General features: G+C 45.3%; 2 protein-coding genes across 5 annotated transcripts in view; both read left to right on the forward strand.

Moving 5' to 3' along the window:
• Positions 1-4,066: 4,066 nt before the first annotated feature.
• On the forward strand, positions 4,067-12,756 carry CAV2 (caveolin 2). The gene is made up of 3 exons (XM_074942290.1): positions 4,067-4,304; positions 4,833-5,020; positions 9,834-12,756. The coding sequence occupies exons 1-3, from the start codon at positions 4,155-4,157 to the stop codon at positions 9,982-9,984; spliced, it is 489 nt and encodes a 162-aa protein (XP_074798391.1). The 5' UTR covers positions 4,067-4,154; the 3' UTR covers positions 9,985-12,756.
• A 12,424-nt stretch (positions 12,757-25,180) lies between these two features.
• The window catches only part of CAV1 (caveolin 1), a 28,855-nt gene continuing 27,503 nt past the window's right edge, over positions 25,181-26,532 (forward strand). The window contains exon 1 of one of the 4 annotated variants that reach the window (XM_074942291.1): positions 25,181-25,426. In XM_074942291.1, the coding sequence (XP_074798392.1) occupies positions 25,397-25,426 (30 nt within the window). In that variant the 5' untranslated portion in view covers positions 25,181-25,396. Of the gene's footprint in view, positions 25,427-25,811; positions 25,954-25,998; positions 26,121-26,532 lie in introns of those variants that run through there. The other 3 variants (XM_074942294.1, XM_074942293.1, XM_074942292.1) reach the window with 3 other exon arrangements.

Raw genomic sequence — 26,532 nt, forward strand, 5'->3', positions numbered from 1 at the left:
GTGGAAATTTCGGTAAATGATGTATATCTAGTCAGTGTGATATGTCCCAGAGATAACTACATTTATCTATCTATTGTACATAAGTTAGGCCACATGTAAGAAAAACAAATGTCTCTGTGACAAGCAATACAGATCCAGTGGGCCCCCAACATAAGCTTTAGCAGTCCTGAATCTCTTGATACACCCCTTGCCCAGTTTCTCTAATAAAAGGAAGCAACATCAGCCTAAACATTAGGTCAGTAGGACTCCAGGGGAATCTAGCCACCAGAATATTTCCTCGTGTAGCTCTGGAGAGTTGAGAAAAGGACATCTGACCCTTTATGAGCTTGATTAAATAAAGGTGAGTGTGCTGCATTCCTAACAGAGGGACTTATAAAGAGAGGAAATTCTCCAGGGAGGGTAAGCTAAAGAAACCTGCTTCCATTTCCCTCAGGAAGCTTAGGGAATCTAGTTGTGTAGACTTGAGTATTAAGCCCTGGTTTGTTTATCTGTTGTCTATGCTTTGGTTTGTTTAAGCAGCCAGTCCAGAAGCACTGCACAGGACTTCTGAGGCTTACTGCCTTTTGTTTTTTATATTGTCTAAACCCAATAAATGAGGCCAGTCTGAGAATGGAGTTTTCTTTTGTTTAAGCACAAGAGCCTCCAGTGGTTTGTGATGGGGCTTGGGAACAGGGGCTTGGACATAGTGTGCATTAGAGGATTTTATTAAGAAACTTAGGGGGAAAGGACACCTTTTGCAAATGCTGTTTTACTCTTGATTGACTTCGTTTTTTGTTATATCTATTGGCACTAGTAATGCAAGAGAAGGGGTAAGCTAAGCTAAGAGTGGGAAGAAATATATTAGTAGATCATCAGCAAACATATAACTCATCTTTGATTTTTCAGGACAAAATCTTAAGCAGATCTTATTCATCATCAGAACGTCTACATACAAGTTTAGTGAACCACAGTACGTACTCGAGATATCATTAACCAACAGCTAATCTGGGCCACATCATTTTTTCTTGATACAAATTACAACATTATTGCAGCAATATATGCATAGATATTTTCCCCCCTACTTCTGAATACAGAGATCTGCCCTTCTCCAAAAGTCTGTTTACTGGAACTGGTAGATGCTTTTTCCTGTGCTGCCTCTCAAGCTGGGAAGGACAGCCCCATAAACATAAGCAAAGGTGCCTCCTCCTTATCCTTCTTACAGTCCATCCTTAAAACTCTCTTTTGCTATGATTCCTACAAAAAAACAGTGCACTGAGACCACTGACCAATGCTGACCAATTATGCTGACCAATTCATGCTGACCAATATTGCCTCATTCTTTCCTTATACGTCCCCATCCATCTATCTATAACCATCTATTTTCTCTTGGCTTGTATTTTGGGTTTGTACAGCACCTGTCTGAGAGGCATAAGGCATGGGCCTACCAAGTCAAAGATCAGGACAGGAGAGAAAGCAAGTTTCTATTTAGACTCTGCCATCAGCAACCACTTTGTTCATTCATGTTCAAATTCTTTCCAAAATGACTGCCAGGATTACTCAGAATGGCATTGTCAAATGGACACATGACCATTATATCTGAAAACATGCCCTGGCTTTCATTCATTTGTATGTTGGCTTTTGATGTCAAATATCTCTTAGAAGCAAAACAAAAGCTATAAGGGAATATGACTGCATTCTACAAACACCAGGGAGGGAACTGAGTTATTTAAGCAAAAGGACAATGTGGGCACAAGAACAAATGGGAATAAACTGGCCATGAATAAATTTAGTCTGGAAATCAGAAGATATCTAACTATCATAGGAGTGAGGTTCTGGAACAGGCTTTCAACAGGTGTAGTGGGGGCAAGAAACCTAACTGATTTTAAGACGGAGCTTGATAAGTTTATGACCACTATATGGTGGGGTTGCCTGTGATAGCAGGTCTGTGCACTCAAAGACACAGGAGGTCCCTTCCAGTCCTATGTTTATAGTTGAATCACCACTCTACTGCCTATCATCCTCAAAGAAAGAGATCATAAAAGGAAATGTGGGCAAGCTCTGCATTATACATATTGCTTCCTCAATAGACATCAGACGTTTGAAAAAAGCAAAATAAAACTAATCTGCAATTTGATATTAATGAAAGATATTACTGGAATTATGCCTAATTCAGAAGCAAATGAGTTATCAAATTGTGCTCTAACAATTTTTTTAAATTGACGGAGGTTAACATAAAAGATTATTAGAGTTTTTTGTTTACTTTATTTTATTGGACTACATTGTGACTTTGACTACATGTCTCTACATAGGCTATCCAGAATTTAGTTCTGGGTAGGTATGGCTACATACCCACTGTTCTTGAGGCAGAGTTGATTGGCAGGGAGAGCTGGAGAAATAGGCTTTACTCCCTCCTCTCTCACGTGCCAATGAACACACACATTTTGCTGGCTAATTCACCTGAGCCAAGCCAGCATGGAGGAAGGGAAGGAGTAGTTTAATGTTGGTACAGGCCAGCAACAAATCACAATTTCACACACTCAAGCAAGAGGAATCAGGAAGAGGAACTGTTGCTCAGAAGAGTGGCTTGAGGCACACTGTTTTCTCCAAACTCACAATCTAGCACACTGTAAACTTGTATTTGGGATCCAGTACTATATGGTAATTGATCAACAGCTAAATCACTGTATTGAAAGACATATACAAGAAAATCATCAACTTACAGTCTTTACTGCCATTATCTGAGGATGAACAGCAATCAAAATGATTTGCTTTACGTGTGAAGTTTCCATTAAATAACTTAGTAATGTCATACTATTCCATTATTATGTTCCATTCATTATTTCCTTTAAGACCAGAAAGGTAATATTTGACCCACAACAAAAATGAAAAATAAAAAAGCTCTATACATGGATTGGAAATCAGGGAATAAAGTGGAGGTTTTCTGCCCACCTAACCATACAACTAACATCAAACTAAAGTCATTGTTTTAGGCGACATTTTATCTAAACCCGATATTACTATGAATGTCAGAACTGTTCAAGGCTTCAAGCTATTGCTCATTCAATGCAGCTGGAAGGGGTCACCTCATCAAATTAATAGGCGGCGAGTTTAAAACAAACAAAGGGAAGTATTCATACAATACACAGCCAACCTGTGGAACTCACTGCCAGGGGATGTTGTGCAGGGCAAAACTATAACTGGGTTCAAAAAAGAATTAGATAAATTAATGGAGGATAGGTCCAGCAATAGTTATTAGTGACGACTGTCAGGAATGCATCCCCATGTTCTAGGGGTTCCAAAACCGCTGACTGTCAGATGCTGTGACCGGAAGGCAAGGGATGGATCACTCAACAGTTACCCTGTTCCTCTGGCATCAGCCTTTGTCAGAAGACAGGATACTGGCTAGATCAGTGGTGGGCAACCTGCAGCCCGCCAGGGTAATCCGCTGGCAGGCCGCCAGACAGTTTCTTTACATTTGCACAGCCCCCTACAGCCCGCGTGGCGGCGGTTCGCTGTTCCCGGCCAATGGGAGCTTCAGGAAGCGGCGGCTGGCGCCACTTCTCGCAGCTCCCATGGGCCAGGAACGGCGCACCGCGGCCACCGGCAGCTGCGGATGTAACCAAACTGTCTGGCGGCCCACTAGTGGCTTACCCTCCTGGGCCGCGGGCTGCCCCCCACTGGGCTAGACGGACTATTGGTCTGAGCCAGGCTGGCAATTCATGTTTATGTTCTTAAATGCTGAGGCTCCAATGACGGATCACATGGGGATGCACACTGTATCGGTGGCGGGACCATCTCCCCTTTCATGCGGCACCTGCCGAGGTCGGGCGCACAAGGAGACGGGCCGCCGATCTGGCTCTGGACCGAAGCGCAGGGCGCTCCTGCTGCCCCGGAAGCCTGTCCCGGCACCGAACACGTGCTGGGGCCCGGGCAGATAGCGCGGGAACCCAGCCCCGCCCTCTCGCCTCGCCTGCCGTTCCCCTCCTTCTCCCCCGGGCTCGGCCGGGCTCGCTGGCGGGGCGGAGCGTGCGCGGGAGCGAGAGGGCAGCCCCCGGCGGGCGCGGCGCGGTGCTGCGCTCTCCGGGGCGGGGCGCTACCCAAGCCCAGGCGGCGCGGAGCCCAGCCGGAGGCAGCCACCGGCGGGGCCCCGGAGGCAGCGCATCAGCGGAGCCGCCATGGGGCTGGAGAAGGAGACGGGAGACACGAAGATCTTCATGGCCGAGGACAGCTTCGGGCGCTCCGGCGGCCCCGCGCCAGCCGGCCCGGAGAAGCGGGCGGAGAACGGCCCGTGCAGAGACCCCCGCGGGCTGAACACCCACCTGAAGGTGAGGGGGGGTTAGGGCCCCATTGGCGGCCTCCTGCGCTCCGCTCTCTGCTCGCCTCCTGGCCGCTGGCTCCTTGCAAAGCAGGGGGCTGCGTTCCCCCTTAGCCGCCGCTCTGCAGCCCCCGTGGCCGGCCTCGGGCATCTCCCTCCCTGGCCCCCCCGCCCCCCCGCGAGCCCGGGCCGTTCTGGGCGCCTGACCGTATGTTTTAACACACGCGCTGTTGTTTGAAACTGGGCAATACAAAAATCGCGGGGTGTCTCTGCCCGATCCCGCGGCCTGCCCGGACACCTGTGCCAGTCAGGCTGAACTGAATTGTCACCATCCGAGCTTCCCTGGTGTTCTGCAGGGGCCTCTAGCCAAAAGTCACTCTGCGCTGTAAAGTCTGGGGACAGGGGTATTTAACAAATCCGAGTGCAACCCATCAGCAGCAAAAGCTCCAGTGTAGTTCCCTCTTCGTCCCCAGCGTTGTATCATTGCAATTGCCGTTGGAGACAGAAGCTGATTTGGGTGTTTTCTTTGTCATTCTAGCTGGGGTTTGAGGATGTCATAGCAGAGCCTGCATCATCTCACTCCTTTGACAAAGTTTGGATCTGCAGCCACGCTCTCTTTGAGCTCAGCAAATACGTGCTGTACAAGCTCCTGACTCTATTCCTTGCCATCCCACTGGCTCTGGTTGCAGGAATTGTCTTTGCAGTACTTAGCTGTCTGCATATCTGGTGAGTAAATTTATTGCCTTCCACTTCAGTTGTCTTCCTCCTGAAACATGAATATCCATATACAGTAAAGAAGTGCTGCTATAAATTCAGTCTCTGTGCACAAGGGAGAGTGAACAATTCTTACAGTGTTGCCATAGATCCTAACTAGCGATAGGCCCCTCTACAGCTAGTAAATTCAGGCCGATTTGAGTATTTGCTGTGTTTTTAAAGGGACGACAATGAGCTTTCTGTGCCTCGGTTCCTCATCTGTGAAATTTCTTCTACCCTGGATCTGTCTTGTTTATTTAGTTTGCAAGCTCCTTGGGACAGGGACTTTTTCTTACTTTGGATTTGTGCAGTGCTTAGCACAATGGGGCCCCGATCTTGGGTAGGGCCTCTAGATGCTACTGTGATATAAATAATAATGATGATGATTTAGTTTATTGGACTATGCAGATTGCTTAATCGTGTGTATTTAATATAAGGGCTTGGCAGATGTATAGTGCCAGCTGGCTAGGAGGGCCATGTTTCCCTCCCTCCCATTGCAACTTTTTCTCATCAGTTTGACACCCAGTCCCCTACCTACTCTGTCTTACTCAATTGAGCCAGCTACTCCTCCTTTCCCATGCCACATTTGCTATTGCCACTAAACCTGCTGCCTCTGCCTTTGAACGTGAGGCATGGTCATAACAACGTGCAATGCAATGTACCCTGGGCACCTCCAGGACAGGGACCCCCTGCTGAGCTCAGACTGATCCTGACCACATGCCAAGCTCCACAGGAGGACACAGTAGCTCTAGAAGCTCACAAGGAAGCTGATGTACTTTGTTACATTTTTGGCAATGGTTTGGAGAATCTTCAGAACAGAGAGGCAGCTAGATTGTGGAGATGAATGGGGGCTGGAGATGAAAGGGCTACATAAGGGGAAGCTGGGAATCCATCTGGCTGCCAAGGTAGGTAAAAGGAGTAGGATGACCACGTGCCCAGTACCATGCCCACAAACCAAGATTTTCTTTACGTACTAGTTTTAGACAAGATTTTCATTGTCAGAACTTGCTTTCAGGCATGGATAGCTGGAGTTTAACAGTCAGACCTTTCGAGCTCTTTAAACATCTAAAGATGTTGCAGTCTAATTTAATAAGCCCCAATTCATTAAGACTGTTCTAGGCTTCTGTGCCACAGAAGCACCTCTTGTATAGATTTCCATGCAATGGAATGCAGACATGAGTTTTACAGAATTAGGTCTCTGAAAATCAGTTACAGTGCCAAATCCGACTCATGTGAGTAATCCCCATTGACTTTAACAGGAGCTGCAGTGGCTCAGCACTTCTGAGTTAGAGGTGTCCAACCATAGGCACCCAATTTTGAGGATTTTGGCCTCAGTCTGTCTCTGGGCCTAATTATGTCCCCCACTAAAAAAGTACAGATCTCCTGTGATGCCCTGAGTGGGGTGTAAAAGAGTTAGCTACCTCTGGCTCCATCTCTACCCTAGTCAGGATGCAATTCTAGTAGGTGACAAAGACCAGCTAAATCCAGTTTTCCCACACTAGCTTCAATGCAAAGTTAGTGAAGCTTGAATCTTCTTGTTAACTTCTGTGCAGCACTGTCTGCCCATTCCACATTCCCTGGGACCATGGATTTGAACAGAGCTGTGCTTCTAGGATCTGGTAATGGGGCAAGAGACCCCAGAGCTGGCATGGAGTGAAGGCATAGGGTTTCCAAACAGATAGTACTGGCTTCTTTTGGAATCCCACTGGGCTTAGGAACATACCTGCTGCTTGTTTTTTGGGCGGGAGGAGGGGAATTCCAGGAAAACTCCACTAACAGGTTGTGAGTTCTCCCTCCCATGTAACTGGCTGCAGGAGGGGCTATCAGAGCCTCTATGCCTCAGTTTCTTTATCTATGAAACTGAGCCTATTATACCGAGGGGTCTGTTATGAGGCTAAATTCCATGCTGTTTGCAAAACACTTTGAAGTCCTCAGATAGAAAGTACTATAAACATGCGAAGTACTGTTGTTGTAACTATATTGGCATGCTAAAAATCCACATAGGCCTGGCCTGACCTGGCATTCCTCGCTCACCTAGAACTCCCCAGGATTTCAGCAGCAGTTGTGCACCCCAGATCTGAGAGCAGATTTTAGTTCTCAGTAGCTGGGATAACTTTAAAGAAAGACGCAGCATATTATATGTTATGTAGTGGGAGTGGGGAAGGAGAAAGAAAATTAAATGAGAAAAATACCAACATTGTGATTTGATTTACACTTACTTTTTAATAGGAAAATAAATGAAACCCATTCTGGACCCCCCCCCCCCCGCATCCTGGCTGCCTTAAGCCAGTCTCCATAGTTACACTATCTGGTAAGAATGAGACAATCTGAAACTGGTCCAATGCCAGCCAACAGTTTAGTGACCTGAGCTCCTTGGAGCAAGGTTACTTCTCTGCATTCCTTTGCCTGTAGTGATTTATTTCTCTCATGCTACAGACTGTAAATTGTGGAAAAACTTGTCACACCAACTGTTAGAAGCTCCCTGTGAATATCCTGAGTAAACTTTAAAAAATATCCTTAAACTAGTGCTGGAATTTTCTGTTGAAGTGGTTTGCTTTATGGTTAGGTTGTGCTGTTTCAATACCAGCGTTCCAAGTGATAAACTCAGAATTCTGACCCTTACTGTAGATCAGGGATGAAATATTTTCCAAGTTACATGTGTGCAACCACTTTGAAGTGTAACTCATGGCAGAATTTGGCCCTATGCTTTTTTTCTAAAAATGTTTGTTTTTCATTAAGGTCTTAACCCTGAGAAAAGCTGAGGACTTGTAACTCCTTTGGGGAACCTCCATGCTAGTGTAGCATGCATGGATTTCCTCTCCCAGGTTGCACAGCAAAGTTCCCCTCTGCCCATGTAGAGATTTCCAAGATCCAGCAAGCTTCATGCCTTGACCTCATTTGGAGCTGCAGGTGCTTGGCATTATTCTGTTTCACAGCCTCATGGCCTGAATTTCCATCCATTACTTGCTATGGTGTACAGTCAATGATCAAGATGCAAAGAAATGGACATCTGTCACCTTTAACATTTCTCTTTTATGGCTTATAGCTGTGGTACTCAACCCTGATAACCACAAAATCATGAGTGCTGAAAAGCCACATCCTCACTGAATGAATGGAATCAGAGCCACTGAACAACTGTCCTGACGTTGTGTTGTCTCAATGTGAGAGTTGTCTGTCCTCCCTCACCCCATCTACCCACTTCTTGGCTGCAGGGAACGAAAAGGAAGAGATGTTGTTGCTCTCTTTGTCTTCCCCACCCCACCAACCTGTTCGTAGGGAGTGGATCGTTGAGGTTCTAGTCTGTTGGTTCACATATTACATTCCCCATTGGGCAGCAGGGAGTATTCTTGTGACTCCCTACTGAGTCTTATCAACACCTCTGTTATGAGTCTTCACTATCACCTTGATTATATTCTAAGCTGATGGGTTTGATTTACTGCTGGGAGCCATGGCTGTGTGTTCCCACGAGGCATGTCTACACCGCATCTCGGAGCAAACCTCGCAGCCAACATCCACAAACTCTTACTTGTGGGGCTCATGCTAGCGCTGTAAAAATAGCTGGGTAGATGTTGCAGCTTTGGCTGGAGGGGGCTTGGGAGCCCGAGCTCCTCCCCCAGCCATAACATTGACGCACCATCTACACAGCAATTTTGAGAGCACAAGCGCAAGTCTGTGGACCCAGACTGGGAGACCTCCTCTCAGATGCAATGTGGACATATCCACTGCTCTGAGTGGAGTTTGAGGGGCTCAAACTACCTGCAGCCTACTCCACTGTAGAGCCTGGAGCAATCCTGTGTGCCCCAGAAAGTAGGAGGGGTCAGCCAAGAAGAGGATTCTTCCAGAATACCTGTGGGGGCAGTTGTAAGAAATCTCCCCGAAGGACAGATTCTGTTACTATTACTGCTGCCCTTGCCAGTGGTTCTTCCCAAGGATTGCAGCTTTGCCACTACCTGTCCATTAGGGGTGATTTCCTTCTGCCCTACCCCACTCCTGATGCAGCTTCCCCCATAGGGTTTGGGGTGGAGGTTTAAATTGCACTAGACTATTCAGCAAATAATGTCATCAGATAATAATGTAGAGAAAATCATTAGCTACTCACGGAAAATTAGTGAACAGAAGAGGAGGCACAGTGTATCTAGCAAATGACATGCAGCACACTACATGCTATAGTCATAATAAATTGTATACACAATTGAACTGTACGTAACCATAGCCCCACTTTTGAGTGTAGCATACCCTCTTATACTACATGCATATTATTCACAGTTCTATATGGTATGTACGTTACTTGCTGTTTCAGCAGAGACAAAGAAAGGGAAGGTTTTAGAAGAACTATTCTTGTTCAAATCCATCTGGGTTAGCTGAGAGTGCAACATAGACATATTAGTATACTGTTTGCATTGTTGGACTTGATTTGATAATGGCTGAGAACCCAAGCAGACAAACATTTAGTATTGCTCTATGGCACAGCCTTTTAGAAAACCACTTTAAAATCACAGGTCAACGTTACATAAATCATTTCTATGTTTGTTTTTTATCTACACTGAACACCCTTTTAAATGACTTCTAGCTTACTGAAATGCCTGGATAATCATCCCTTTTGCAGAGTGTACACCATATGTTGCTTCACAACATAGCCAAACTCCATTTTTCTGAAGGTTTTAAATGTCTCTGAAACCTTTTTGGTTAAATAAGATTCCGTTGTCGTTAATAAACGTAACCAAGGATTGACTGGCAAATCCATTGTTCTATAGTAGTAGTAATCCTCAAATCTTCTCCTTTCTAGGATTGTGATGCCTTTTGTAAAGACCTGCCTCATGGTCTTGCCTTCAGTGGAGACTGTATGGAAGAGTGTGACGGATGTTCTTATTGCACCATTATTTCAGAGCCTAGGTCGATGCTTTGCTACAGTCAATATACGCCTGGACCAAGAGTAAACATCAGGGATACAATTCTGCTGTAGTCTTAGATGGTGGTATACCTCTTTGCTAATGTAACGTAGATGCACTTATCATTCATTCCAAAACTATTAGGATTAAAATAGCTGGTTTAAAGTGGGGACACATTATTTAAAAAAAAAATCATTTACTTTCAGGGGATAAATTTAAGATAAACTAGACTATTTTCATATCTAACTATTTTAAACAATGTGGGGTATTTTGGCAACACTTTATTTTAATGGTACACTGATTACCAGAATGAAGAAAAATTCTTGTGGAGGTATATGTGACCACCACAATAGTATCATAGAAAATTGCTGGTGGCTGGTGTTTTTACTCTGAATACTAGTGAAATTAGCAGTGATGTGACACACTGGGTCAAACTCACTTCTAGAGTTTCAGAGATGGGTCTGGCCCACTATTCAGCATTATCCATGTATGCTCAATTCTCATTGTCAGCAGGAGTTGTGCATGCAACAGTATGGGGAGGGGAATTCTTTTCTACTGATGTGCATTGGTAATATTCACTCAGCTCCCATTACTGCTTTGTAAATCTTCCATATATCAATGGAGAAAAGTTCCCCAAAGTTTACCCTTTAAAATAAGATGTTAGCTAATGGTTTGAGACAATCAGCTAATCTATATATTTTATTTAATGAGATTTTAACTTTGCTGTATATTTTGTATTTATGTAAATGTTTATCAGTTTTCCTTGAAGCATTATTTCTACAGCATTTGTATACTTGCGGAATTATTATGCTGAAGAAGTTTGACACTGCAGAAAATTAAATGAGATTGGTGAGATTTTACTGACTAGATTACACAGATCTTTGGAAATGCTGCTGTGCAATTCAAGTATACCAAGTATATATTTTTTTTCATAATTGAATGTAAGAGCAGTGCACACAAATGTTTTCATACAAGATTATGCAAAAAAGTTTGAAATACGTTTATGAGAATTGTTCATTTTTTTAATTAAAAACAGGCTGTAATGAATGCAGCCTTGCCTATCTCTGTGTATTATCAGCAAATAATACACAGAGATAGGCAATTATTTTAAATATTGTGATATTTAAAATAATATACACTATTCTGGCACTTTGATTAAGTGGAAAGCATTCTCTCTTATTTCAAGCAAGTAGACATATTTAATATACTTGTCCAGTTCTCTCCACACATTTAATTGACTCTGGTAAATGCTTTATTTATTACTTTTAAAGTCTAACTGTAAAGGATAATTTTCCCTCCTGCACTTAATACAGCTTTATAAACCAGAATGGCGTGTATACAAAGGTACATGAAAATTATATTGATCTTTTGATGCGGTACATGCTACTGATTTATATAAATACAGATGAACAAGTTACAACTGTAAAATGTTTATAATGTGGTGCAATATTCTGAACCGATGTTATGCATTATTCAATTTTTGGTAGCCCAGTTTACTAAATCATCTTTTCTTGTCTTGGGTAGATAGATGACAAATATGTAAATCATTTTAAAAAAACTTTTTTTTTTAAATGAATGTAGGATACTTATGCAACTTTACAGTAACATATGGTAGGAAAAAGATGGTGTAAATGGACACAGCTCCACTGATCTTGGTGATGTTTCACCCATTTACAATAGTAGCGAATTTGTCTCCCTATGTAAGATTTAGAACCACTCGTAAGTTCAAACTTAGTAAGTAAGACAGAAAACTTTCATCTAAAATCATGTTAATATTCTCTAAAACAGATTCCCATTGAGGTACTTTAGCTACATGCCAAATGATTTTTGGGGAAAAAAATTAGGACACAAATTTCATAGCATATGAAACAGAGCTTTATTTTCTAATGAGCTGCAAAACATTCTCATTCACCACCCAGTAGTAAATGAACTAGTACACATTATGTAGTCTTTGTACTTCAAAAACGCACTTTTTTTCCATAGGTAGCAATTGGAGATGGGCTCAAACCAAAGTTCTAGAACTGCACACTTTCACATTCAAATCTGGATCTTAATACACAGAGCTGGTCCCTATTGCGCTAGTCAGAAATTCCCACCCTCTCCCAATTAACAATTTCAATGAAAATATGTTTTTCAAAAATTTTCAGATTTTTGTCAAACAGAAAGTTTTGGCTTTTTGACCATCAAAAACCAAAATATTTCACCTTTTGTTTTTTCAGTGACTACCTTCACATTTTTGACATGCATGTTTTCCCCCAAAAAAAGTTCATTTTGTAGAAAAAGCTATTTTGCATCAAAAAGGTTTTGACAGAAAATTGGTGACCAGCTGTCGCCCTTATCTCTGAAATGTGGTGAACGAGTACCCCATCAATGAATAGCACTAAGCTTTGAGGAGGTTCAGCTCTGGATCCAAACTTTATGATTGAGGCCTAGTGACAACTGATTTTCTCTTGGTCACATGCTAATGGATATGTGCATTTTTAAAAATAGCTTGCTGAAGTCAGCAGGGCTCTAAACTACCAAAGAGAATCTAGAAGACTGATCTGGGTTGTTCTTACTTAGATTTTGGCCAGTCTGTACTTTATTCATCACTAATTGATTTTTTCACCATTACTGTAACTATAACACAAGACAAAAGCAAGTTTGTAATGAAGAACATCTCATTAAGGAAAGTATATATAGTTATAAGCTGTCTTGTTTCTTTTATATTTTAGGACCAATAACTTCCTCTGAAGCAGGTATACCGCCGCTTATAAAAGCATTGCTTCCATCCTTAAGAAACCTGTTAATATTTTACATGACCAAAAAAAAAAACCCAAAGAGAAGTATTATGAAAAAGGAGGAAAGAATCATAGAAATGTAGGACCTAAGTTCCCTCTAAGGCACACACCTGTGCGGCCGCGCAGGAGGCCACCAAGGGCCATGCACCTAACTCCCCCAGCCCCAGGGCTACAGCGCAGCAAGGGGAGACGACTCTCCCTCCAAGCTCCGGGGCTGTGGTGGAGAGAGACGCCTCCCCCAGCCCAGGGGCTGTGGGGGGAGAGGTGCCTTTCCCCCAGCCCTGGAACCACAGTGGCAGGGAGAGGCGCCCCGGCCCCAGCCCTGGAGCTGCTGTGGTGGGGAAAGGTGCCTCTCTCCCAGCCCAGGTGCTGCTGCGGCATGGAGAGACATTCTCCCCCAGCCTAGGTGCTGCTGCACGGAAAGAGGGCTTGGGGGAGTCCTCTCTCTCCCCGCCGCAGCCCCAGGGCAGCCTGCACCCCCCAGCCAGAGCTCACCCCCCCACACACACACCCCAATCCTCTGCCCCAGCCCTGAGCCCCCTCCTGCACTCTGAAACCCTCATCCCTGGCCCTACCCCAGAGCTCGCACCCCCAGCCAGACCCCTCACCTCCTGCACCCCAACACTCTGCCCTAGCCCTGAACCCCCTCCCACACTCCAAACCCCTCATTCCCACCCCTGCCACACATCACCTCCATATCGGCGCACATAGCGAAATTCATTCCACACATGGATGGGAAAAATTAGAGGGAACATTGTGTAGAACTGGAAGGGACCTCAATAGGTCATGTAGCTCAGTTCCCAGCAGTGAGGCAGGACTAAGTATTATCTAGACTATCCCTGACAGGTGTTTGTCTAACCTGTTCTTAAAAATCTCCAATGACAGAGATTGCAGAGCCTCCCTAATTAATTTGTTCAAGTGCTTAACTACCCTTACAGTTAGGAAGTTTTTCCTAATGTCTAACATAAATCTCCCATGCTGCAATTTAAGCCCATTACTTCTTGTCCTGTCCTCAGTGGTTAATGAGAACAATTTGTCACCTTCTTTATAGCAACCTTTTACATACCTGAAAACTGTTATCGTGTCTCCTCACAGTCTTGTCTTCTCGAGACTAAACAAACACGCTTTTTTCAATCTTTCTTCATAGGTCATGTTTTCTAGAGCTTTAATCATTTTTGTTGCTCTCCTCTAGACTTTCTCCAATTTGTCCACGTCTTTCCGAAAGTGTGGCTCCCAGAACTGGACACAATACTTCAGCTGAGGGTTTATTGGTGCCGAGTAGAATGGAAGAATTACTTCTCATGCCTTGCTTACAACATTCCAACTAGTAGATCCCAAAATGATCTTTGCTTTGTTTGCAACAATATTACACTGTTGACTCATATTTAGTCTGTGATCCATTATAAACCCCAAATCCTTTTCTGCAATACGCCTCCTAGGCAGTCATTTCCCATTTTGTATTTGTGCAATTGATTATCTCTTCCTAAGTGTCGTGCTGTGCAGTTATCATTGAATTTCATCCTACTTATTTCATACATTTTTTCCAGTTTGTCAAGATCAAGTTCTAATCCTGTCCTGAATAAAATCAGGCCCAGGACTGATCACCGTGGGACCTCACTTGATATGCCCTTCCAAATTGATTGCAAACTATTGGTAACTGCGCTCTGAGTATGCTTTTCCAACCAGTTGTGCACGCACCTTATAGTAGGTTCACCCAGGCTATATTTCTCTAGTTTGTTTATGATAAGGTCATATGAGACCGTATCAAAAATTTTACTCAAGTTGAGATATATCTCATCTACTGCTTCCCCCCATTCATAAGGCTTCTTATCCTGTCAAAGAAGGATTTTAGGTCGGTTTGGCATGATTTGTTCTTGATAAATCTGTGTTGACTTTTACTTATCACCTTATTTTCTTCTAGATGCTTATACATTTATTTTTTGATTATTTGCTCAATTATCTTTCCAGATATGCAAGTTAAACTGACAATCTATAATTCCCTGCATTGTCCTTGTTTTCCTTTGTGTAGATAGGTACTATATTTTCCCTTTTTGCAGTCCTCTGGGATCTCTCCCATCCTCCACATGTTCTCAGTGATGATTGCGAATGACTCGGAATCTCTTCAGCCATTTCCTTACGTAGTCTAGGATGTATATCAGGCCCTGCAGACTTAAAGACATCCAACTTGTCTAAGTTGTTCGTTTCCTATTTTAGCCTCAGAGCCTACCCCATTTACATTGATGTTTGTTATGTTAGACGTCCAATTACTGCTAACTTTTTTAGTGAAAACTGAAACAATGAATGCCACTTTGGCCATTTCTGCATTTTTCTGTTACTGTCTTTCCTTCCTTGAGTAACGGGCCTACCCTGCCTTTGGTCTTCCTCTTGCTTCTCACTTATTTGTAAAATGTTTTCTTGTTACCATTTATGTCCCTAGCTAGTTTAATCTCTTTTTTTTTTTTCTTTGCCTTGGCCTTTCTAATTTTGCCTCAACATTGGGGGGTTTTTTTATATTCTTCCTTTGTAATTTGACCGAGTTTCCACTTTTTTGTAGGACACTTTTTTGGGTTTCAGGTCATTGAAGATCTGCTTAAGCCAAGGTGGTTTCGTACCATACTTCCTATCTTTCCTATGCATTGGAATAGTTTGCTCTTTTAAAAAAAAAACTGCCAACTCTCCTGAATTCTTTTTTCCCTTAGACTTGCTTCCCATGGATCTTACCTCCCATTTCCCTGAGTTCACTAACGTCTGCTTTCTTTAAATCCACTCTCTTTTATTCTGCTCTTTCCCCCCCATCGTTCCTTAGAATCATGAACTTTTATCATTTCATGATCATTTTCACCCCAGCTGCCTTCCACCTTCAAATTCTCAACCAGTTTCTCCCTGTTTGTCAGAATTAAATCTAAAAGAGCTTCTCCCCTAGTTGATTTCTCCACCTTCTGCAATAAAAAGTTGTCTCCAGTGCATTCCAAGAACTTGCTGGATAATCTGTGCCCAGATGTATTATTTTTCCAATAGACAGCTGGGTAGTTGAAGTCCCCCAGCACCACCAAATCCTGTGCTTTGGATGATTTTGTTCATTGTTTAAAAAAAGCCTCCTTCACTTCGTCTTCCTGGTTAGGCGGTCTATAGTAGACTCCTAACATGACATCACCCTTTTTACCCCTTTTGCCCTTACCCAGAGACTTTCAACAGTTCTGCCTCCCATTTCTATCTCCACCTCAGTGCAAGTGTACACATCGTGGATATACAAGGCAACACTTCTTCCCTTTTTTCCCTGCCTGTCCTTCCTGAACAAGCTGTATCCTTCTATACCAATATTCCAGTCATGTGAATTATCCCACCCAGTCTCTGTGATGCCAATTATGTAGTAATTGTGATTATTCACTACTATTTCTAGTTCTTCCTGTTTATTCCCCATACTTCTTGTATTAGTATTCAGACATCTAAGATCATCCCCCTCTATATTCCCACATGTGTCTCTCCTTTGTCCCTGCTATGATTGCCCATGTTCTCCCCAGATTACGACCCTTTGCCCAGATCTCCATGTTTTGGACTTACCTGTGGGCTTCTGTCTCTCCTGCCCCCATCGAACCTGGTTTAAATCCCCACCTCACTAGGTTAGCCAGTCTGCATCCAGAAATACTTTCCCCTTCCTTGATAGGTGGACCCCGTCTCTGCTCAGCAATCTTCAGAACAGCATCCCACGGCTGAGAAAGTCAAAGCCTTCCTGGTGACACCATCCATGTAGCCAACCCTGTAAACTGGTGAAAAGATACAGAGACCACTCAATACCTGGTTACTGATGTGAATCTACCCCAGGCCAGTTATTCTTCCATTAGGCCGTGCACATAGTAGGCCAAAATCTGCTCTCAGATACACAAGTATAAATTTAGAGAGATGTCATTGACTTCAGTGGAGTTGTTACAAATTTATAGCTATATACCTAAGAGGAAGGGTTGTCCAGTGATTAGAGAAGTAGCCTAGACCTAAGAAGACCTGGATTTAAGCCTTCACAGGCTTCCTGTTTTCAGCATGTCATACCAGATCCTCGGCTGTCAATTGTTATAGCTCTATTTGACAGATACGAAGCCAGGCAGCAGAAGTAAAAGGCTATGGATGCACATCTCGGAGAATCATCGAAGTGTTGGAAGGGACCGCAAGAAGTCATCTAGTCCAGTCCCCTGCACTCAAGGCAGGTTTCCTCAGCTAGCACAAGTATAAACAGCAGGGTAGCTGTGCTCGCATGGCTAGTGGCTGCTGGGGTACAGCTTAACAGTATCCATGGGGTTCAGGTGGGTTTGTACTCACACATGCCTGTGCTGCTGTGGCTGTACTCCTGTTTATATTTGTCTCGCTCATTGAGAGCTAGCACAAGTATGTGTATGCGAGCAGGGGTGTTGTGCCCCTTGCTCATAGTGTAGATGTAGCTTAAAGGGATGGATCCTCTGCCCCGTTGACTTCAACTGATTTGTGGCCATTTATATCCGCTGAGGGCTTCCACTTAGGTTTTCTGTGCCTCGCTTCCCATCTGTAGAATGGAGATAATAGTACTTCCCTTGCTCACAAGTCTGTTGTGAGGATAAAGACATTAAAGATTATTGAAATTACAAATAAGTACTTTAGATAGATTCATATTTATGAACTGTCAGTTTTAGCTCTGCTAGGGAAATCATTTCAAAACCATGTTTTACATGCGGAAGCTATTCTTATTTAAAAAGCATAACTAACCTTAGATTTGTCTTAGTCTATATTTGTCCTTTAATATACAGAGGGCTTTAACCAGCCTCCTCACATGAGTTGTTTAACACAGTCCTTTGCATCTGATTTATTGTAAAACAAATATTTTACTGTTGCATGTAGAAAGAGGTGGTTACATTTCTATCTTCCCTCTCACCCAATGTGTTCTTTAATAAAACTGAGTTTGAAAGAAATCCTAACAGGAATGTTCATTTATGACTAAATGAAAACCCCTTTCCCACCCACCTAAGGAGTATACTTAGGCATACACGGTTTTTTTCAGAGATAGCTGAAAAGTTCAGGACACTGCTGCAGTTCTGGCACATTGGACCACACACTTATCTCTGGTAGAAGCCAAAAAATGATAACGCCATTATTTGTACTGGGTGTGATCTTCCCCCACTTGCAGGGATAAACTGTTGCTGTAAAGTCACATGAACGCTCTTTTTTAAAATTACAAGTACACCAGAATATATTAGGAATAGTACAGATGATGTCATTCTAATTACACAGGCGTAAAATAGGTGTAAATGAGATCAGAATCAGTTCTCCTAGTGGGCAGTTATACACTTGTAGTTAACTGTTATATCTCTGTCTCAGACATTGCTGCGTGGAGAGTATTTTACAGCTCTGATACCTATTTGGTGGAGTAGGAAATCATGCTGGGTATTAATCTAGAAGCATATAACACAAGTGCCAAAAAACCTTCACCTTCTAAAAATGAGAAGTACTGACAGTGCTCAGAAAGTATTTTGTTCAATTCTACACTTAACTTTCAATCTTTTGAAAAGTTCCATAATGGTTATACATATATTGTTCCATCTGATGAACAATATAAACCATGCTGGTTGTTCTTTTGCTCAGTCATGTTCCATCTTTGGATCTACATTTGTGTTGGCTGGTTTGTTTGATTTATTGATTCTTATGAAGGTAATGGTCTTATTGGAAATGGACACATTCCTTTGACCCTACCCATCCCTACAGATATGCCTCATACTCAGAAGTTGATAGCATCAGTGTAATTTTCGCTTTGTGATTTATTCTCTCTTGGCATTTAACTTTAAGCAGTAACTTGTATTCTCACCAGATACCATAGTTCATTTCAACCCTATGAAATGTCTACATTACAAAATTAGGTCGAATTTATAGAAGTCAATTTTGTAGAAAGCGTTTTTATACAGTCAATTGTGTGTGTCCCCACACAAATGCTCTAAGTGCATTTAGTCAGCGGAGTGCATCCACGGTACCGAGGCAACCATCAACTTCCGGAGCATTGCACTGTGGGTAGCTATCCCACAGTTCGTGCAGTCTCCACCGCCCATTTGAATTCTGGATAGAAATCACAATGCCTGATGGGGCAAAAACGTTGTTGCGGGTGGTTCTGGGTACATATCAGGCACCCCCTTCCCTCCCTCCCTCCCTCCATGAAAGCAACAGCAGACAATCATTTCACGCCTTTTTTCCTGGGTTACCCGTGCAGTCACCATACCACGGCAAGCATGGAGCCCACTCAGCTCACCATCACCGTACGTCTCCTGGGTGCTGGCAGACACGGTACTGCATTGCTACACAGCAGCAGCTCATTGCCTTTTGGCAGCAGACAATGCAGTATGACTGGTAGCCATCGTCGCCGTATTCCAGGGTGCTCTTTTAGCCGACCTCGGTGAGGTTGGTCAGGGGCGCCTGGGCAAACATGGGCGTGACTCAGCCAGGTCATTTCCCTTTTAAGTTTCGTCCCATGGCGATTCAGTCCTGCCGGCAGTCCTACTGCACTGTCTTCTAATGAGCAGCCAGGAGACGACAATGGCAAGCAGCCAGGAGACAACGATGGCCACCAGCCATACTGCACCGTCTTCTGCCGAGCACCCAGGAGATGACAATGGCCAGCAGTCGTACTGCACCGTCTGCTGCCAGCAAGATGTATAAAGATAGATGAAGTGGATCAAAACAAGAAATAGACCAGATTTGTTTTTTATTCATTTTCTCCTCCCTCCCTCCCTCCATGAAATCAACGGCCTGCTAAACCCAGGGTTTTGAGTTCTATCCTTGAGGGGGCCATTCTGTTTCTCCTTGATGCAAAACCACCCCCTTTGTTGACTTTAATTCCCTGTAAGCCAACCCTGTAAGCCATGTTGTCAGTCTCCCCTCCCTCCATCAGAGCAATAGCAGACAATCGTTTCACGCCTTTTTTCACTGCAGACGCCATAGCACTGGGAACATGGAGCCCACTCAGGTCACCGCTGCAATTATGAGCACTATAAACACCGTGCGTGTTATCCAGCAGGATATGCAGAACCATAACTTGCAAGAAAAGTGAAACCAGGTGAGGAAGAGGCAACTGTAGTGCGGTGACGAGAGTGATGAGGACATGGACATAGACTTCTCACAAAGTACGGGCCCCTGCAATGTGCACATCATGGTGTCAGTTGGGCAGGTTCATGGCGTGGAAAGCCGATTCTGGGCCCAGGAAACAAGCACAGACTGGTGGGACCGCATAGTCTTGCAGGTCTGGGACGATTCCCAGTGGCTGCGAAACTTTCGCATGCGTAAGGGCACTTTCATGGAACTTCATGACTTGCTTTCCCCTGCCCTGAAGCACCAGAATACCAAGATGAGAGCAGCCCTCACAGTTGAGAAGCGAGTGGCGATAGCCCTGTGGAAGCTTGCAAAGCCAGACAGCTACCAGTCAGTCGGGAATCAATTTGGAGTGGGCAAATCTACTGTGGGGGCTGCTGTGATGCAAGTAGCCAATGTAATCAAAGATCTGCTGATATCAAGGGTAGTGACTCTGGGAAATGTGCAGGTCATAGTGGATAGCTTTGCTGCAATGGGATTCCCTAACTGTGTGGGGCCATAGACGGAAACCATATCCCTATCTTGGCACCGGAGCACCAAGCTGGCGAGTACATAAACCGCAAGGGGTACTTTTCAATGGTGCTGCAAGCACTGGTGGATCACAAGGGACGTTTCACCAACATCAACATAGGATGGCTGGGAAAGGTACATGACGCTCACATCTTCAGGAATTCTGGTTTGTTTCAACAGCTGCAGCAAGGGACTTACTTTCCAGACCAGAAAATAACCGTTGGGGATGTTGAAATGCCTATAGTTATCTTTGGGGACCCAACCTACCCCTTAATGCCATGGCTCATGAAGCCATACACAGGCACCCTGGACAGTAGTCAGGAGCTGTTCAACTACAGGCTGAGCAAATGTAGAGTGGTGGTAGAATGTGCATTTGGGTGTTTAAAAGCGTCCTGGTGCAGTTTACTGACTCGGTTAGACCTCAGCGAAATCAATATTCCCACTGTTATTACTGCTTGCTGTGCACTCCACAATATCTGTGAGAGTAAGGGCGAGACGTTTATGGTGGGGTGGGAAGTTGAGGCAAATCACCTGGCCACTGATTACATGCAGCCAGACACCAGGGCGGTTAGAAAAGTACAGGAGGGTGTGGTGCGCATCAGAGAAGCTTTGAAAACCAGTTTCAGGAATGGCCAGGCTATGATGTGAAAGTTCTGTTTGTTTCTCCTTGATGGAAACCCCCCTCCTCCCGGTTTCACTCTACTTTCCTGTAAGCTAAGCGCCCTCCCCTCCCCTCTTCAATCACTGCTTGCAGATGCAATAAAGTCATTGTTGCTTCGCATTCATGCATTCTTTATTTATTTATCACACAAATAGGGGGATAACTGCCAAGGTAGCCCGGGAGGGGTGGTGGAGAAGGGGAGCACCAGGTAGGGTGGTGGAGGAGGGAAGGACAAGGACACACAGCACTTTAAAACTTATTGAATGCCAGCCTTCTGTTGCTTTGGGCAATCCTCTGGGGTGGAGTGGCTGAGTGGCCGGAGAGAGGCCCCTCCACCGCGTTCTTGGGCGTCTGGGTGAGGAGGCTATGGAACTTGGGGAGAAGGGTGGTTGGTTACACAGGGGCTGTAGGGGTGCTCTGTGCTCCTGCTTCCTTTCCTGCAGCTCAGCCATATGCTGGAGCATATGAGTTTGATCCTCCAGCAGCCTGAGCATTGACTCCTGCCTTCTTTCAGCAAGCTGACGCCACCTACCATCTTCAGCCCGCCACCTCTCCTCGTGGTCATATTGTGTTTTCCTGCTCTCTGAGATTGTCTGCCTCCACGTATTTTGCTGTGCTCTGTCAGTGTGGGAGGACAGCATGAGGTCAGAGAACATTTCATCACGAGTGTGTTTTTTTCGCCTTCTAATCTTTGCTAGCCTCTGGGAAGGAGAAACGTGCAGCTAGTGGAGAGGGAAAAAATGGAGAGTGGTAGTTAAAAAGACACATTTTATAGAACAATGGGTAGACTCTTTCACGGTAAACCTTGCTGTTAACATTACATAGCACATGTGCTTTCATTACAAGGTTGCATTTTGCCTCTTATTGAGGGTATGCCGGTTTGGTGTGAGAGAACACGCACACAGGGCCGGGCAGCAGAATTCAGCTTGTAGGCAGCCATGGTAAGCCACAGTCTTTTGGCGTCTTTAACCTTCATAACATGTGGGAATGGTTTCAAACAGCAGCACCCTCATTTCCCATACGAAGTAGCTGTTGGGTTGGCCATTAAAAATGGGTTGACAATTTAAAAGGAGGGGCTGCGGTTTCCGGGTTCACGTGCAGCAAAAACCCAAATAACCCCCCTCCTCCCCCCACCCACACATCCAATTCTCTGGGATGATGGCTTCACCCCTCCCCCCACCACGTGGCTAACAGTGGGGAAGATTTCTGTTCAGCCACAGGCAAACAGCCCAGCAGGAACGGGCACCGCTGAATGTCCCCTTACTAAAACCACCCTATTTCAACCAGGTGACCATAAATGATACCACTCTCCTGAGGGTAACACAGAGAGATAAAGAACGGATATTGTCTGAATGCCAGCAAACACCGGGACCATACGCTGCAATGCTTTGTTCTGCAATGATTCCTGACTACGTGCTACTGGCCTGGTGTGGTAAAGTGTCCTACCATGGAGGATGAAATAAGGCTCCCCTCCCCAGAAAACTTTTGCAAAGGCTTTGGGAGTACATCCAGAAGAGCTTTATGGAGATGTCCCTGGAGGATTTCCACTCAATCCCCAGACACGTTAACAGACTTTTCCAGTAGCTGTACTGGCTGCGAATGCCAGGGCAAATTAATCATTAAACACGCTTGCTTTTAAACCATGCATAATATTTAAAAAGGTACTCTCACCAGAGGTCCCTTCTCTGCCTTCAGGGTCCAGGAGCCTGCCTTGGGTGGGTTCAGGGGGGTACTGGCTCCAGGTCCAGGGTGATAAACAGATCCTGGCTGTTGGGGAAACCAGTTTCTCCACTTCCTTGCTGTGAGCTATCTACAACCTCCTCATCATCATCATCTTCCTCGCCCTCAAAACCCACTTCCATGTTGTCTCCCACTCCTTGGACGGAGTTAAAGCACAGGGTTGGGGTAGTGGTGGCTGCACCCCCTAGAATGGCATGCAGCTCATCATAGAAGTGGCATGTCTGGGGCTGTGAACCGGAGCAGCCGTTTGCCTCTCTGGTTTTTTGGTAGGCTTGCCTGAGCTCCTTAATTTTCACGCGGCACTGCTGCATGTCCCTGTTATAGCCTCTGTCCTTCATGCCACTGGAGATTTTTTCAAATATTTTGGCATTTCATCTTTTCGAACAGAGTTCTGCCAGCACGGATTCATCTCCCCATACAGCGATGAGATCCCGTACCTCCCGTTTGGTCCATGCTGGAGCTCTTCGCCAATTCTGGGACTGCATGGTCTCCTGTGATGATGAGCTCTGCATGGTGACCTGTGCAGGTGAGCTTGCCACGCTGGCCAAACAGGAAATGAGATTCAAAAGTTCGCAGGCCTTTTCCTGTCTCCCTGGCCAGTGCATCTGAATTGAGAGCACTGTCCAGAACGGTCACAACTGAGCACTCTGGGATAGCTCCCGGAGGCCAATACCATCAAATTGCATCCACAGTACCCCAAATTCGACCCGGCAAGGCCGATTTCAGCACTAATCCCCTCGTCGGAGGTGGAGTAAAGAAATCGATTTTAAGAGCCCTTTAAGTCGAAAAAAAGGGCTCTGTCATGTGGATGGGTGCAGGGTTAATAACGCTGCTAAATTCGACCTAAACTCGTAGTGTAGACCAGGCCCAAGTTCCTTGATCTGGAATTCATCTTGCAATGTGTATAAACTCTGCCAACTTTGAAAATTCTTTGTACTGCAGTGGTGCTGCAGTCCTACCTGACTTCTTAGAAGCTTCCTAGAAACAGGTTCTTCTGCAGAATGTAAGAACTCTGGATCCATGTAGACTTTGGAGTTAACAAATGTATTTTTAATTTCGTCATCCTTAAGGCATGCAACAATGCTGCATAATGCTTCTAAATCTTCTGATGCACATGTGTGAAACTAACTAATTTAAACATTCCTAACTTTTAAAACAATGACATGTTCTTCAAATGCAGATTGGTTTTAAAAAAAAAGTTTAGGTCAAGTTTCTAGCCCAACCAATTTTACAAAAAAAAACAAAAAACAATTAACAAGATCCTATTTGAAATGAGAGCCAATGTGAAGCATGGAAAATATTCGCCCTGAAGGGAATTTGTTTGATAAAGTTCTGAGCACTTGAAAAAAAGGGGGGTGAAAGGAGGTATAATTTACCATTTTAACTGATGACCCCTCTCCCACTTACGACCATCACGATAATATGTTTGAACTCTCTTTTCATTTTTAGGTGATGAACTTTATGGGCTATTTTACTGCATTAGACCAAAGTTTACATCTAGTTTTCTTGGTGCAATACTCTGCTAACGGACATGTTTTGAAAAGGTCAGATTATCTCTGCAAACGTTTAACAACGGCCTCCAGGAAATAACTGATCTTTCCAACACGGCAAAATCTTAGATAGCAAAACAACGAATTAGTTCCTAGCAGTGCAGTGCCTTTGTAACCGTAAGCAAAGGCGCTTCAGACCCACAGAGTGCTAAGCATTGTTCTTATTTATTATTAATAAAACCGAATCCCTCTGAGTTACCGTGGGGTTTAGATGATAAAGAAACCCCATGCTGAAAACATTGCAGCGTTTACCTCAATACCTCGTCTTTAAAAATCCCGGAAGATAATATGCATGGCAAACATGCTACAACATGTTGGCATGGATCATTCTCCTCCCAGAAAAAAAAAATACGGTAAAAGCGCGGACTTGTTAAATATTTGCATAGCTGTGAAATGAATCACTGGAACAATCTCCCTCTTGCAATCTCCCTCCCTCCCCAAAAGGACCCCCATTTGCCACAGTTGTTCTTACAGGTAAACTATTGTCAAAGAAAAATACAAACTCCTCACTTTGGTTTGGATGCGAAATACAACTACTCTCAATGCTTTCCGCTCTGAAACATCAATGCCACCGCTTTAGTACACGCTATCTGGTGCTCTGCAAGAGGATTTATGAAGGAAACTGGAGGCTTCTGACTGCGACCAGAGAACACAGAGACAGCTCCGAAGAGCTTGTCATCTGAGGGCTAAAATTTGGTGCCTTTCCAGCACCACCGCCCTCGCAACATGCCGACGTGCTGCAAAGTGAATACATCGATTTTCCTTTTCGGAGCAAGCAGCAGCCTCCCTTGGATCGCTGTGTGGAGTGGTTGGCAAGGCAACCTCCCCCCCCAGGTTTCAAAATCTGCACAGGCAGAACAAGGTTGGGAAAGTCCAGTTGCAGGATTATTGTTTCCCCTTTCCACCCCCTGCTGCTCCCAGAGCTTTGGGGATGTGCCTAGACCCACCATTGCTGTCATCCCAGCCAAAAGCGAGCAGAACAACCTCTGGCCGGCGGCCAGCTGTCTCACTTATAGCTACCTCCCCCTCGCTTGCTTTTTACAATACAGGATCTTCCTTCTCAGCGCGTCTAAATTATAGCGCAGTGCAACCGCAGTCCGACTCTCCATCAAGCCCAGGACAGCATGTCTGGTAGCCAATACGTAGACTCAGAGGTAGGATTTGCCTTGGGAGCCTTTCAAAAGTCAGTTTCAGGTCAGGTACTTCTCGTTCCTGCTTCTTCCTGGCTCCAAGTACCTGCTTCAGCTATCGCTGGCTTGGCTTCTCTGGGCATTCTTGGCACTTTACTGATCTTGCTCTTGACCGTGACCCCTTCCGGGAAAGGAGATGGGGAGGGATGCTTAGAGATAAGGGGGGTTGTTTGTCCATGTTGCTGGCTCTCCAAGGAAATTCGATCTATTATTTGGCACCTTTGGGAAAGTTCCTCTCCCCATCCAGAGCCGGCCGCTTTCCCTTCGTCCGGCTCTTTAGCTTGGATTTGTAAACATCTCTGTAGGGAACCGCGTCGCTCCGCAAAGCGGCAGGGTCAGGTGAAGCGCTGACAGTTCATTTCGCGGGCTGTTCATGAAGCTGCAGGGTGTTTGCCAGCCAGCACTGGTGGCATGTTGCACAACGAGCAAAAGGCACCACCAGCCCCACCTGAGCAGGCTGTTCGGCCCGCTGCAGCCCTGTCGGGAAGGGGGTATGCTCTGCCCCGGCAGCGACTCTCCTTGGCAGCCCCGGGGAGGAGCATCTGACAAGGGCCCAGGGCGCCCCGTGCCAGGGGCTCTGGGCTGACGGCATGTGGGGGCTGAGGGGTGAGATCAGGGACTCGGAGCCGCAGCTGGCTGGGCTGGAGATGGGAGCCAAGTGAGGGACCCGGCGCAGAGATCGGGGGCCGGGCAGGCTACAGCCCGAGGCTGGAGAAGGATGGCTGAAATGAGGAGGCTGGAGATCGGCCTGAGACAGGGGGACAGACCTGAGATCCCCGGGGAGGGGGGTGGGAGACTGAGACAAGCCCCGGGGCCTGGACATGGCCCAGCTCGGAGATCTGGCGCTGCCGGGATGCGGGGGGGGCAGCGGGGTGCAGACCGGGACTGGGCGGCGGTGGCTGGGGCACGGAGCGGGCGCGGATTCAGCGGGGCTGGGCACATTCTCCTCGGGGGCGAGGGCGCGGCGGGGCGGGCTGGGCGCCGGGGACCCCTGGCGGCGGGAGTCGGTGCGCTGCCCGGGACGGCGCGCGCGAGGGGTGTGGTGTGGGCTGCTTTTATCCGGTTAAAAA

The sequence above is a fragment of the Natator depressus genome, chromosome 1, assembly GCF_965152275.1.
Source record: "Natator depressus isolate rNatDep1 chromosome 1, rNatDep2.hap1, whole genome shotgun sequence".
Lineage (NCBI taxonomy): Eukaryota > Metazoa > Chordata > Testudines > Cheloniidae > Natator > Natator depressus.